The 16,209-nt window shown below is 33.8% G+C and overlaps 1 protein-coding gene across 1 annotated transcript in view; it reads left to right on the top strand.

Moving 5' to 3' along the window:
* The window catches only part of LOC149538152 (Thioredoxin superfamily protein), a 61,560-nt gene that overhangs the window by 22,760 nt on the left and 22,591 nt on the right, over window positions 1–16,209 (top strand). The window contains exons 2-5 of the mRNA XM_089799540.1: window positions 13,584–13,630; window positions 13,906–14,020; window positions 14,158–14,202; window positions 14,302–14,361. Of these exons, the coding sequence (XP_089655666.1) occupies window positions 13,584–13,630; window positions 13,906–14,020; window positions 14,158–14,202; window positions 14,302–14,361 (267 nt within the window). The remainder of the gene's footprint in view (window positions 1–13,583; window positions 13,631–13,905; window positions 14,021–14,157; window positions 14,203–14,301; window positions 14,362–16,209) is intronic.

Genomic DNA, 16,209 nt, shown 5'->3' with positions numbered 1-16,209 from the left:
GATTTATATTAAAAAATGTAAGCACAAACAAGTTAGTTGGGTGTTTTGAAAAAGATGTCCACCTTCCTCTATTGACTTCAGCAAGGAAAGATTAATATAAAGCAGATTTTAACAAGAATGACATTGCTAAAATAATGCAGAGGTTTTGAATGGAACTTGCAGAATTTGAAACAGTAATTGCCAAGTATCGGGTTGTAGATGACAGCCGACATAGAGCAAAGAAAAATGAGAATAATAAAAAGGAAGTCAGGTATGTGATTTATTTGTATATATCCCGACCCTCCCGACCTTATGAAATATATAAGATTTGACTTCCAAGAAGCCGTAACATAAAAAAATGTCTTAGCTCTTGGACGCTAAATAAATGTGCCAAGTGTCAATCGGTTTCAAATAAGGAAAAAGAATAAAAGATGGGAAAAGAGTTGGAAGGTTATAATTTGAAAATTATTATGATTTATATTTATATACGTGCATGTAAATATATTGGTGAGGTGGCATCATTTTATTATAAGAAAATAATATGATGGTGTCACTTCATTTTTATATCTGTGTACGTACATAGGTATAAATTAAAATAATATTGAGAAAGATCAATCAAACCTTTAAGGTACATATTATATTTTAATTAATTTATTTTATGTTTTAAATTATTTATTTAATAGCTCATGCAGTTTCATCAATTGTATCCCGATGTTCAAGTCGCTAGGTCCTCAACCATGGTGATTCACGATTCATACCCATTTGCCCAGTGATGGTGATGCTCCTGTGCCCAATTCTTTTCTGACCATGCTTCCACCCTTCTGACGTGCTTCCTACAAAGAAATTCTCCGTAATTAAATCATATTACCATAACAAGTTATTAATCATAAATAATCATAACGGCTAACCACCTTTTCAATTCCATGAATTCATGATAAATAATCAACTAGCATGTTATCTTCACATGAAATTATAACGACTAACCATCTTACCATTTCGCAGGGTTATAACAAATTTAACTGTCAATTGACTTACATGTGAACCTCAGTGGCTATATTTTTTAATTAGGTCAAAAACTGGGATGTAACAATACTTACCTTGTAGATTTTTTGCTTTGGCTCTCAGTATATTTTGATATCCACCATGTACAAGTATCAGCTTGTCCCACATTTCTTAGCAGTAGCATAGTTACATTGTCAAACTCAACATCATTTAGGGCATAAGCAATCTCAATCAGCAAGCTATTGTGTTCTTTCTTTTGGTTCATCTCCTCAACTTTCATAGGAAGGTTTGGAGGGGTGTACTGGTTGTCCAGATAATATAATGCATTGTCTCGAATCTTAGATAGGTGCACCCTCATCTTGAACCATGAAGAGAAATTCTCCTTATTCAGCTTCAGTACCTCTTTCTTATACATCTTCGGATCTTTAGCTTCAAACTTTTCCTTCAAGCACTTTGCTCTGATACCAATTGTTAGATAACTGGGGTGGAGTGGGGGGGGGGGGGGGGGGGTTGTGGTGAATTAGTTATAACTAGTTATCAAGCCTTTAAACACTTTCCACCAACTTAAACGCTTTAAACTTTCAGATCCTTAACTCGGTAATCAGATCTAACATCATAATATAAACTGATATAAACTTTGCATTAAAGTGTCAACTTAATATATCGAATATCAGAGTAAACTTCTAGCTTTTACCGAGTTGCAGTAATGATCAGTAAACATGAAATACATTTACAAAACAATAAGCATTCACACAATTTTGACACAAGTATTTAATGTGGAAACCTTGTTAAGGAAAAACCACTTGCAAACCAACAACCTAAAAATTTCACTCATCTGAAGTGAGCTTTGTTAGGAGCCAACCTTGTTAAAGGTTTCATACACATTGTTAATGTGACCGAGTGAACCTAAGAGTTTTTTGAATAACAGTGAGATAAGACTGTTAGGTCCACTTGGTTAAGAGATTTTCTACTACAATGATTAGAGAGTAATAATGAAATGACCTATTAGGTTTTAGCACTAACTTGCTTGTTCAGATCTTTGTGTTGCTCAATCTCTTTCCTCTTTCTTCTTTCTAATCCTTTTGGCTGATTCACACACTCCATGTATCAACTTAGCACTTCTCTTGCTTAATCCTCACAATGCAGTCCTACTCGGTCAACCTTCTAGCTATCACTTCCTTCTTCAACTTGATCAACAACAGTGAACATTTTGATCATCCCTTAAATGGAAAACTTTTGCCACTTTTCTAGAATCTTCCAAGTTTTGTTGCTTAATCACAATCGTTAGATCTTCATCAAGTTTTCTAGAAGCTTGGGAAATATACTTCCACCTTGAACTTTGTGCTCCATTTCAATTTGTTAAATTTCCTTCGTTAGATCTTCTTTGAATTTCTCCAGCCATTAATCTCATAACTAACTTTGTCCTTATCTTCAAACAATATTTATTTTCATCAAATGTCGGCCTTAAATTAAATCTTTTCTAAACAGCTCTTTTCATGCTTGATTAACATCACACCTTGCTTGGTTAACATTGTAATTGCTCGGTTGACACTACACATCTTCACTTCTTCAACAGGTGCTCATTGACAAGTGTAGTAGCTCAATTAATATTGTGGTTCTTCATTCACCGACCAAATTGTCTTGCTTATACATGTTCTCAATACTTAATCAAATCATGTAAAACAATCAAACCAACATTATATTGTCAGAGTCTAACTCATTCAAGTGCCCATTGAATACCATACACTTATGATTTACATCATCATTATAATTTCTTCAAATCTTCTTCATGAATCAAATCCTCGTCATCAATCAAATGATATGACACTCTATTGAATTAGCATAATGTCTAACCAATTGAGGCTTGACGTCAATGACAACATAACAACTGATATGACACTTTCACATACATTAACAACATTATCAGTTGGGCCTAACAAGTCGGATGATGTCGAGAGAAGTTCGTACCCTGATCAAGGAAAGTGTATAGCTACACCAAAGGAGAGTAACAAAGGGGCTAGCGATGAGGTAATTCCTCAATGGAGCTAAAAGGAGTTCATTTCCAATAGTAGCAAATTTGGTTCCACCAGAATAGATGAACCAGACTAAGGTGGTAGATCTTTGGCTGCATAAGAAGACCCCACATGCTATCAGGCTCAACATTATTAAGAGAATTGAGGTGGCTTAGCCTATTGCATTGGTAGTAACAACTGCAGGGAAGAAGGGAGTATAGGGGGTGTCCACCAACAATAGCATGTCTTCCTGCCCTACATCTTGAAGTCTAGTTTCTTTTTGGTTAATTGTTGGTTAGTCATTTGGAAGACAGCCTCATTTTTGGGGGGGGATAATGTGGGGCATAATAAAGCAATTATGTGATTAAAGATAGTTAGCTGTGGGTTTGGGTAGTTAGGTATCGAGGGGATGTGTTTGTTGGTCTCTCTAACCAATAGAGCACTATTTAAGAACATTGGAACATGAATGATGGTGTTATTTTGGTAATCAATAAAGGAATGCAATTTTCTTTCACAAATATTTGATATACTCATCATTGGTAATAATTTCTTATGGTGATTCATGTTGTAGAATATTGTATTCTAACTATTCTATAGGAGTGGTGATTTGTTCCCTCTTGAGCTTGAAATTGGAACAATAGAGTTGTCAAGGACAACTAGGATGGCAAAAGATATGGAGGATGATGGTCAACCATCTTTCAGAAGGTTTGAAACAGATGTAGTAATGATTTCTAGGGTTGAGGAAGAGCTTGATTGGCTTGCTACTTGAGAGCAGAATGCTAGCCTTGATAAGGGAGTTAGAAGTCCCAAAAGATAATTTGGAAGGTGTACTTGAGATGATTCATAACCACAAAAATGGAATCATCTTAATAGTATGGGCAGCTCTTAAATATGGGTGATGTAGTTTTTCAAAGAAAATATGGGTGATGTAGTTTTTCAAAGATGTTTTAGACTTTATTGACTTTCATTGATTTTTTTTGAGACTTTGATTGATGTTATCCATTGGATTATCACCTTTTTGGATCAAAGTTCCTACTAGACTTGGACTTAGCAAGAATGACTTGATTCGTGACTTGGCGCGAACTTGGAAAAAGAAAAAACTCTTGAAATTTAGAGATTTTTAACGATTAAAAACTTGTTTGATGCTCCCATTATTGAATAAAGATAAAAGATACTATAACATCATCAAATAGAAGGTAATTTGATCACATACATAAACATACATATATAGGATTATAAAAATTGCCAAATGTATATAAAATCCATGAAATCTTTCGCTTTTCCTCTCTTTTTTCATAACAAGGAAATAAGACACCTTTTAGGGTTTCAAGGAAGAGATAACAAAAGAAAAGAAATTAAAAAGTTTTATTTTATTTTATTTTATTTTCATTGGCAACTAAAGTTGTTGCATGATTTGTTACATCCCTATTTTTGCTTAATAATAAAATATTCCTTATAACTGGTGAGACTTCATGCGAAGTTGAGTCGATTGGTTAAATTAGTTAATCGTTATGGTTTCATGTGAAATGGAAGTGTTGGTTATTTGTTATAATTTCATGGGAACTTGGAGTGGTGATTAACTATTATGATGATATATGCATTTGAAATGGATAGTTAATATGACTACTTGTTATAGTAATTTTGATTTTATTAAATGATGGGAAATATGTTATTACCATGGTAAATTTCTTTTGCAAGAATGCGATGAAGGGGAAAAGCATTGCTAGAGAGGGAATTGGGCATGAGGGCATCACCTACCATTGAGTTAATAGGTATGAGTCCTAAACTGCCATGGCCAAGGGAAAATTGGAATAGGCAAGCAAGGGTGTACCAAGAGATCACCATGAGCTAACTGGGTCAACACAGTTAATAAAATGAACAAACTAAGAATTATTGTTACCTTTAGGGAGCAAGTCAATCCTTCTTGCATATAAGACATGTTCTAGTATAATGGTACCCATGGTATTTACATACATTTGTACATGTATATACATACATATATTTATTCATGTATGTATGCGTATATTCAAATATGACGCACATGCATGTATACATAAACTTAGAATATAAGGCATACACAAGATACACATATTTGGAATATTATGTGTATATATCAAGGTTGCATGGGTACTCGTACCCACACCCCTGGTACTCGTACCCACGTACCCAAGTACCGGGTACTCGGTGGAGAGCATCATAGCTAAGGACCTTGATTAAGATTCTGATTTTTTTTTTTCGGTTTTTTATTTTTGTATTAGCTTGTTGTTTATCAAACTTAATTCAATACCAAATCAGTTTGAAACTTTGATACTCATTAACAATAAACTTTATCACTGTTCAAGTCATAAGTTTATCATTTGCAATATGTCATTGTCATATGATTTAGGATCTTCTCGCTCATGTTTAAAGTCTGCCTTCTTTGTTATGCATCTAAGCATTTATCATGTATTATTATTTCAAACATATAGCAAATCTGAAACTGAAAACAATACATTACAGTTGCAAACTTTATCACTGTTCTTGTTTTGAAAAACCATTGTCATGACTCATAATTTTAGATTTTTTATAAATATAAAAGTATAATTTTTAAATAAGTTTGACATACCCAAGTACCTTCGTCCCCTATTACGAAAAATACTTTAAACATTAAACATTCAGCAATAGCATATATAAATATATATAATAATTTGACTTATGGCTCATATTTTCAAATTTCTTGTTTTGAATGCTCAATGTCATGAGTCATGACATATATTTTGATTTTTATATTTTCTATAAAATATTAATTATATAGAAAAAATTAGGCATACACATGTACCCCCGTCCCCTATTTTGAAAAATATGCGTTCCCGTACCCGTTCCCGTTCCCGTACCCACGTACCTGTGCAACCTTGGTATATATGTATGTGTACATTCATAAATCAATCTATGTAATTATAACAAATACCATTGTAACAAAATGTGAAGAGTAAAGTTATTATTATTCCATTTTATGTTATGCTATATATATATTTTTTCCATTGGCCATTTGTCATTATCGGCCTTTTTGAGATTCTTGAATATTAAGCCAAGAACATAACTCATATTTCTGCTACCTTTCCTCTATTTTGCTTGTAATTCCATTTGGGGAAGCTCATGTATGAATCAAGCATGCTTTTGATAAACGGGAGGCCTTTTCTCTATATTGGGGTTTTTCTTTCATATCAGGGTGCACTTTCATATTTGCGTTTTGCATTCATATCGACATTATTTCATATATGTGTTTTGCATTCATATTGCTATTGTTTCCTATCTATGATTTGCATTCATATTGCCATTGTTTCAAATTTGCAGAAGGCATCCATATTGTGGTTGATTCTTATTTGCGATTGTGTTTATTTTGAAAATAATTTTTCCTACCTGCAGTTTTCTTATTGGAGAATGTTTCTAAACTTTTGATTGCTTCCATATCACTAGAGGCTAGATTTTCTATAGGCAAGGGGTTGTACTAGGTATTACAAGTTCCTTTCAGCAGTTGAGGGTGATCATACCTCTGTTTGCAAACCAGGTCATGCATTCCTTCTACAAATCTCCTTTCATTAATTATGATTATAGGCTCTAAGATTAAGCATGTAGCATAGATGAATGTTAATGCCATGGGTAGAGCCAGATAGATTGGAGTCTGAAATTGGATGTTATGATTATGTAGCTGATTCCTTAAGTAAATAAAATCGATCTAATTCATTGTTGTATGCAACTAAGTTTTCTTTTCAGAATTTAAACTAAGAGGAAGACTATAGTTCTATGCAATTCTTTTGTGGGGGCATAATCCATATGTCTCTAAGATAAGAATAGGCACCCTCAGAGAGTTAAAGATAAAAGTTTATGAAATGCCAGTGAACATTTCTTTATATATTTGTTATAAGCCCAGGATGGGCAGAGAAAAACTTGATTATAGTAATCAAAGTTTAATGGACAGCCACATCGAGATTCATCAAGGATGACCAACAAGGTTGAGATGAAGGGTGTAGGCTGATAACCAATCATTATGTGAATATAACCTTCAAGACAAAAGGTGGATAATCAATACTAAATTAAACAGGAAATGAATATAAGGAAATAAACCAAACCAAGTCGGCTCATGGTGGTCTAAAGGTACCACTGGAGGTCAGGATAGCTTGCAGTCGGATGGATAGTTTAATGGAAGTTATTTATAGCCTAGCTGACTATGAGTTGACATTCTAATGCTAGGATGCTCAATGGTAGGACAGGGGTGCCCCATGCCTAATCCCATGCAGGGAGGGCATTTCTAAGTAGAGATTGTGTGGGGATACTTAGGGTCCATGGTTGGGAGGTTAAGCCTTTCACAATGCTTCTCCTCTCCACCTGATGCTAGGATTTGCTCAACACAAAAGCATCTGCATTCATGTCACCATCTTTTACCCGGTTTTTTACTTTTGTATATATTTTCAAAGTTCAGCTGAAGTTATGATTAGTTAGTTGTTATTGTTATAATCTTATTACATATTTCCAATTAGTTTAATTGTCTTTCATTCTAATGATACAAGTAGTTAACTAGAATACAGTTAATTTGTGTTGTAATTGTTAATTCCTTTCACATGATTATGTAAAGTAGTTGTTGTAACTACCTTTCATGCATATAAATTAGGGAAAGTGGCTTATTTTCATTTACATTAAATTGATAAATTATGGTTGGGAAATTAGCATGTTATAGAGTCAAAGGGAACAAACTCAGTGAGTCAGCCCCTGACTCGCTAATTAGGTGTCACGAGTTAGGGTCATCTTGAACCACTGAGAACCTATAATCTTAGTGACCTAGATGACTTTCTTGAGTTGTGGCGAGTCAGAGAACACTATTATGGACGATTAGATGTTTGATTATCATGTCTTGTAGATATCATGGTATTGTTATAGTATGACTTATGTCTATTATGCATTGTAATTATGTGTATTATGAATGGTCAATCATAGAATGAAATGGAATAATGATGCAACTTGATCATTGGTTACGGTTATGGATTTTGGCACTAACTTGAACTGATGAAGTTTTGAGGGTTGCAAGTCTGTGGAAAGGTTTGAAGGTGAGAATGAGGCCCAGGTAGAAGAGGTTAGCACAATAGTGAGAAATGATAGAATCTAGTGCTTACACTCATGCAGTTGTTACTTTCATACATGTTTTAAATGGATTCTTTTTGTTCCAAGAAATAAGTGCATGTGAGTATTTTGTTGGTCTAAAAGTTATTTTTTATTATATATTCTAACTTTTAATCTATTTCAACAAGTTGTAATTAAAACTATAACATGAATAAATCACACACAACATATATTTCACAATGCAATTATTCAAATAAATTGTATAATTACTTGTACCTATCTTAATATCACATATCCCAATCCAAATATTCTAATACACACACATGCATATATCATAATGAGAATTTGGAAACAAGGTGAGAAATTCAAGAAAAAACTAACATAATCATCAATCTAAGTGAGTGTATGAGTGTTATATTCTATCATTCCCATCATTGCCAGAGTGCTAGCTTCTTCTACTTTGGCCTCATTTTGCCTTCAAAGTGTATCAAAAACTTACAACACTCAATTGTTTCATCAATTTGGGTTAGTACCTTCACAAAATCCATGATCATTAATGAAATTGCATCATTAGTCCATTTGAATTCATATTTGACCTTATAATGACGATGCATAGTACCCATAATTAAAGTAAAACTATAATATGATATCCATGAACATACTAATTAAGTATCTAAGACTAAAACCATCCAGAAAACATGATAATCAAATGTCTAGCATCAATCACAGTCTTTGCCTAGTCAACATAGTCAACAAAAGTCCACAGAGTCTATAGTATTGCCTGAAAATCTGAACACAAAAGGTTGATATGTGATATTTGATCATTATCATAAAATCAAAAGAGCTTGTGGAAGGAAATATAGGCATAGGAAACACCTTATTGGGAAAATGCAATATAGATGATTCAAGATTAGGAAGAGAATGTATTCTAGATTGTCGGTGCAGATGGTTAGAGCTTGCCAACTATTCTCTATTCCAAGTCAGCTTGAGGATGATGGGAGATGTGTTCAAAATCACTATGAGGAAGTAAAGGGTAAATCTCCCCATGTCCTAATTGGTTCGAAGGAGAAATAACGAACATGAATTTATTGATGAGATTGGTGGTAACATATTGATGGATGGATCAACAATTCAATAAACTGAAAGAAAGGAATGTCCTCTTGACTTCTGATTTGATAGAAGTGTTGGAAAAACAATCTTTCAAAGATGAAACATTTGAAGAGCAATAAAAAGGTCAGTAATGGGTAGTAATGAAGAAGGCAAGAAGGAGAAAGTAATAAGAAAGGGAACGACAAGTTTGAGGCTTCGCAACTAAAGAAGACAAGAAAGAAAGAAATCTCGAGTAAAGAGCCACCACAAAAAATGGAAAGGTCAAGAGCAACTCATTCATCAACTAGTAATTTGGTGCAAAGAAATGTAACATCAATTGTGGAGACTGAAATACCAAAGCAAGTAGGAATAGAGCCAAGTGTTCTAGAGAGTCGAAGTGCGAATAAATCATTTGGGTCCATTCACCAACAAGGCCAAGAAGGTAATCCTTCTCAAATTGTTGAGCAAGGAACAGTTCCAAATTGAAGAAGTTTTAGAAGATGCAAACATTAGTTTTCCAAATGAAGATACTAATGAAGGGACAATATTGGCTTTTCAAGAACCCCAAGAAAATGAAGAGTTAAATAAAGATATTAAGAAATCCACCACTCCTAAATGGATAAAAAATTGGATGAAAAAGAAGACTATAATAGAGGGTAATCCAGCTAATGACTTGGAAAAATTCCTAGGAAGAATTGGTAAAATTGTGGAAAAGAAGCCAACAAAGAAATATTTCAAGATCACAAAGGATATTCCTGGATCTCGCATGATGCAAGTTGAAATTCCAAAATTTGACAAGACAAAAGAAGACATCAATCCGTAAGAATACGAAGTTATGACCATTGACTTGGGATTGCCAACAAGAGAGCATAAGGTTGAAGAATTGGATGAGTGTGTGAAAACAATTTAGGAAAGATTAAGGAAAGAAGAATCATCTTAATGTAGAAATTAAGGAATTGAGAGATTATATAAGACACTTAATGAATCCAATTTAACAAGTTGAACAAACATTTGCCCCTTCTACAATACCCTCAAGAGAATAAGTTGAAGATTTGGAAGGAATGAATTGATAGCACAAGTGACAAAGAAGTGGATTGGAAGTGTTTTCGATAGAGAAAATGAATTTGTTGAGGAGTTGGTAAAAATATATAAGAGATTTGTGGCTATTAAAGATAGGATTCAAGTCTTACTTGAATTATGTGAAAATTTTCATCCTATCTAGGAGAAGACTACCCCATGTTGTATTGATGTGTATTCCCAAGCAAACCTTGGTGGAAGCAAGTGTAGTAGAATTGACTCGAGCATTTGATTTTCATTGTTGGTATTGTGTATTGGTATTAAGGAAGGAAATTTTTTAGAAGGTAAAGAATAGTTGTATTGAGTTGAGATGATTGGTACAACATATTCAAAATGGAAGCCTCATTTTAGTAGGGATCATGTTTGGACATGAAGCGAATGATGATAGAGACATGAATGTGGAAGAATTACAAGAAAAGATGTAGAATACTTTCTTCAAAGCTACAAGTTCGATTTTGGAGAATCATTTGGAAACCTTCATGAGTACATGTCAAAAATGAGGATATGAATAGTAAAAGATTTTTGCCACATGTATTGATGACTTGCCAATCATTTAGTACAAGGTTGAGGCTGTGCCAAGTGTACCAATGGAGGAGTTCGACATCATCATGCCCAAGTCCATCGAATTTTCTATCAAAGAGAGGGATATGAGGTGCATATCCCTAGTATATGGTTTGTTGTGAGCCTATATGGCATCCAATTTTCCTATTCACTGTTGGAGGCTACTTTATTTTTCATTGGTTGGAATTTAATGTTTGTAGGAAGTAGTTGTAGAAAACCCTAATTAAGGTTCCCTTGAACCATCTTGGTGGTTGAGTTAGATTCGATTTGGTCCCTTGGTTGTTATTGAAAGCTCTATGTAAAAGCTTGCTCCTTTCATTTGTAAGGGAGAAGAAACTCATTTGTGTTGTTGTTGAGATATTATCAAAGTAAATACAAACTCATTGAGGCTTGGTGAGGACTTGTGTTGTTTTGGGTGTTAGCATTGTTAGAATCTGAAAAGATTAATAACCCAGAAAACTAGTGCAAAGAGTAAATATCTAAACTATGAATGCAAATGATACAAAATCAAAATAGCATCATAGAGTTAGTCTCCAAGAGAGTAATGCAAATGCTGGAAGCAAAATAGCATTAAGAGGATGCAAAAACAAGAGATACAAATACAAGCCAGGTAGCATGCTTATATAGGCTAGGAAGAGGGAGGAGGTGGCAACACCAACCAATGAGGAGCAACCATCTATCGGACTAAAGATAGCAAAGTATCTTCCCAAGATAGCTAATGGATGCTCACATGTAGGAAGGTGACACCTCACAACCATTCACCTAATAAGACATGCTTTGCATGGTATCCTGCTTCTCATTAATTTAGACTTGTTTGCATCAAATTGAATAGTTGAATGGAAGATTGTTGTAGTTGAATCATGATAAAACCTTTATGTTTATACCATTTGTAATTTGTTGATTGCAAGTTGTAGTATATGGTTAATTTGAACTTATTTCAAAAGTTTAACTTCAATTGCTTTATCTGTGTTGGTTTGCATGTTTAATGGTGCTAATGTGTATAATTGATTTGAAAATCATTCACATGCGCTTGGGAGATTGCAATATCTTTGCATAGTTGTTTCCTTTTGGTGAAGCAAAACTTGGTTTAGTTTAGTTAGATCAGAAGCAGTTTCTTTTTATAAGTAGATTAAACCCCTTTAACCCATCTCTTTTGCATTTTATTTAAAAAACACTTGCTAGGATAAGTTGAAGAGCTCACATTGCAAAATCATTCATTGTTTAAGAAAAAGTTGGTAAATCCAGAAAGAATGGTGCAAGTCCCTTTGTGTGTTACCAGCAAGATCACATCATATTCACTTATTTATATCCGATACTGAAGTCACTAGTTTGCAGTGTAAATCATGAGGTTTGCAGTGTGAAGCATTTGGGGTTCCTTTTTCAAAAGAGGATTTGAATATTTGGTACTTATTTTCCTGTATTGGCAAGTGTGACAAACCACCCATCAACAAAACACTAGTTTTTCAATATTTTGCATGAGATGATGTGAATAATTATCTCAAGAGTAAAAGTTTCAAATAACATTGTTTTGGGTGATTGATATGCTATGTGATAAATGATAACTTTATTAATACCAATAGTATATAAACGTTTCATTGAATTAATCCTCTGTCAAATTGTATTACTCTATTAAATTTCATTTTGATTAATATTTTATAAGACTTGTATATTTTTGGTATACAAAAAGTGTTACGAATTATATATAATTTTTCTATTATTATTGTTTTTAGGCTGCAAATATGTATATGTTTCAGTTTCTAAATGTTTCTGCACGGATGGACCAAAACAAATCCAAGCACTTAATTTTTTTAACCAAATCCATGAGCTCAACTTTTGAACCCAAAACCAAACAGTGCTACTATCGTAACTAGTATTTCTAGATTGCATTGTACAAGAGCAGGTTGTGGAAGTGGCCGCTGCTGATTGTAAGTGATAGGAGCTGGTTTAGACCATCATCGAGTTATGTAAACACCCATAAAGGCATTGCACCACCTTGTAAGTGCCTGAAAATTAGTTGCATGAGGAGATTTACTCACTCCTACTGGAGTTTCGTCCATGATTTACAATGTCTCCAGCTGTAACTTGTTTCAGTTGTGTTATGCTTCCTTGCATCTTCATTTTACTTTGTTATGAGCAATTCATGTAGCAAATCTGATTGAACTATGAAACATTACGAAATCATTACTGTTAGAACTTAGTGGAATATTTTATGCTTTAAAGGTTGGTTTCAGGGTTTTCACAAGAGGATCCACTGTTAGTGCACTTGTGTGATGAATATCCTCTCTTTTTATGGATCAAGCCTTGACCCTAAAGTAAAAATTTCCAATCTATTTGTTCTTTAATATTTCTGCCCCTAAGTGGAAAATGAGCTAAAGCAAAGATTGGTCTACATAAAAGCATTTCATGACTACTTTTTAAAAAACATGGGAAATTACATGACAAATGTGTGGTTTGCCATTGCTCAGGATTAATCACAAATTTTTGGAGTGTAATGCTACTATTATATGAATTAGGGACATGTCTCCATATGGTCATAATGCAAATTTATATTGCATCAGTTGTTGACGACATTGATTCTAATTTCTAAGCAATTCATGCTCTTTTATTGTACACATTCTCCATATGGTCATAAAGCAAATTTATATTGCATCAGTTGTTGATGACATTAATTCTAATTTCTAAGCAATTCATGCTCTTTTATTGTACACATTGCTGGTGCATCATTTTTCCCAGTAAACTTATCTGAATGGCCTTTATATGCTCTTTCAGGGAATGGCTGTGGTGGCACTTCTCAGGCATTTTGGGTGCCTATGCTGGTGAGTTGAGCAATTGTGTACGCTAATACTGTTAAGACTAAATTTTACTAGAAGCAAAGGAATTGAATTCAAGTGTCATGGAAGGGTACTGGGAATTCTAGTAATTTCAATGTCATGTTTTCTTTAAATAGTGTCACTGTATACAAAAATACCTAGGATTTAAGGACCCTTAACCCAGAAAATAATGAATTTGCTGGCAAGATGCCAATTCTTAGTTGTACTGTTAATATATTTTGGTTTTCACTGTTATATATATTGTGTTAACCTCATTGAAGTTGGGAGTTGGCATCAAATTTGAAAGCTGTGAAACCAAAGTTTGACGCAGCAGGAGTGAAACTTATAGCAATTGGTGTAGGCACTCCAGACAAAGCTCGTATCCTTGCTGAAAGGGTAATCATTGTATTCATTTAGTCGAAGTTCAGTCTTCTAATGAGAAGATCAGCATAATTTTCATGCATTTGAGGTGGATAATTTGTCCATAGTTGGGACCTAAAAATAATCTTTTCACAATTATTTATTTCATCCAGATACCATTCCCATTGGATTCTCTCTATGCAGATCCAGATCGCAAGGTAATATTTCAGCTTTCTGGTCTTATCTAGTTGTAGTTGTTTTAGTAGCTTGATATGGAGCATTCGACTAGGGATCTCATTGCAGCATCATATTTTCAGGCATATAATGCTCTTGGATTATATTATGGCTTAAGTCGGACATTCTTCAATCCTGCTAGTGTAAGCCTTCTCTTCCCTCATTGAATGCTTGTATGGACAAATACAAAGGACAAAACAAACAAAATGTTACTTGTAAAATTAAAATAAGAGAATCAAATCTAATGTCCCTCTATCGCACCTTTTGAATTGTCATGATTCTGATAACTTGATATGAAATTTTTATTGCACGCTAGTGTTCATATTCATGTTTTTATGTTTTGCTAGATAAAAATAATATTAAAAGGCAGTGTTACCAGATGTATGTTTGAGGAACACAGAATCTCAGTATGGTTAGCATAAGCAAGGCTCAAAATGAAAGTGAAAACCTGCTTTGCTATCATCACCTTTTAGAAATAGTTTTAGTCCATTTTTTTGTATTGATGTTTGCCTGCCCAGATCGTATTTTTACTTTGAATTAATTATGGCCATAACATGACCATTTACGAATTTCTATATCTGCAAGGAATCAAGAATGTTTTCGAGCACTGATAACTTGTGAATTTATGCAAACAAACATTCTATCCTGACATTTTGTTGTCGTCTTTCTATCCCCTACTAGAAGTTTAATGTGGAATTTGATCTTCTGACTTTAATTTTACCTTGCACAATGATGACTTCTCATGGGATCTTATCTTTCTCATTAGACGCATAAGAGACATCGTCTCACTCATAAGTGGCTACTGGTAGGTGTCATGTTTTAATCTTGGAACCCAAAGGCTTTTTGTGTTTTTCTTATCTGGTGGCATTATTCACCCAACTAATGACTAAATCAGTTTGGACGTTATATTCTTATCTTTTTTGTGAGAACTATATGTATGTATGGCTTTCAAATCAGATGTTTCTGATCCGACTCATGTCTGTTTCATCTTTGTCATCCATTGTTGTTCAGATTAATGGCGACAAATACACTGTCTGTTATCATTACTCATTTTGAGCCAATGCCATTGTTTTGAATGAAATTTAATGTTCACAATAGGACATATTAGGCGTCTTTTAATGATCTAATCAATAGGGGGAATCCAGTCCCCACTTATGCAAGTCACCATTGTGGTTCTTATCATTCTTAAAAGAATCCATTAGATTGTGGAGTAAAAAATTTAGTTCGTTCCTTGATAGTGGGGATTCTATGTGATTGTGTTTTTGTCAAGAGGCCACTTATTTCTTATGGTTGTATGACATAATAACCTGGCCAAAATAACTATGGACAATAATAAGACGTTCACAACAACCCAAGGGCAAAATAACTCAAGGTCATAATAACCCATGCCAAAATAACTCATGGTCAGAATAACCTTTTTAGTGTTTCTTTGAGTTCACAATATTTTTTTGTGTTTGGTTGCCCAATGTATAATCCTAACATATATTTCACTATTTTATTCTCTTGGAGACTATTCTTTTTCACTACTTTGATGAATTTTCAGACCAAACTGTGCAAATCTTGAAGCCATTTACTAAATCCTGTGTGTCATCTCTCAACAGTATTATTGTTTTGGGTAGATCATCTTGAATAGCTGAATAGAAATTCCACATTGTGATTGGAAACTTGAGTGATTGTTTGTTTCCTCTCCTAGTTAGTCTACCAATCCATATGTCTTTAAAATAATCAGTTATGGGTTTCAGAGTCTCCTCATGTTTTGTATAATAAAGAGATTGTAAAAGTGTTTCAAATGCATCAGTTACATCTAAGGCACACAAGCTAATGCAACAAGTTGTTTTTATCTCAAGTAAAACTACTTCATCAATACTATAACATGTTTATAGATCTGCTTGATCTTTCCTCCACAAACATTGAGAGAAATGGAAAAAAAATCCCCGAATAGTGACATTTGGAAAAAAATTACAATCCTTTTTTAATCTCAAAGATCAATA

This window comes from Cupressus sempervirens, chromosome 9, assembly GCF_028749045.1.
Source record: "Cupressus sempervirens isolate cs-2001-9-10 chromosome 9, ASM2874904v1, whole genome shotgun sequence".
NCBI classification, from domain to species: Eukaryota; Viridiplantae; Streptophyta; class Pinopsida; order Cupressales; family Cupressaceae; genus Cupressus; species Cupressus sempervirens.
This window is presented reverse-complemented; position numbering and strand designations above follow the sequence as displayed.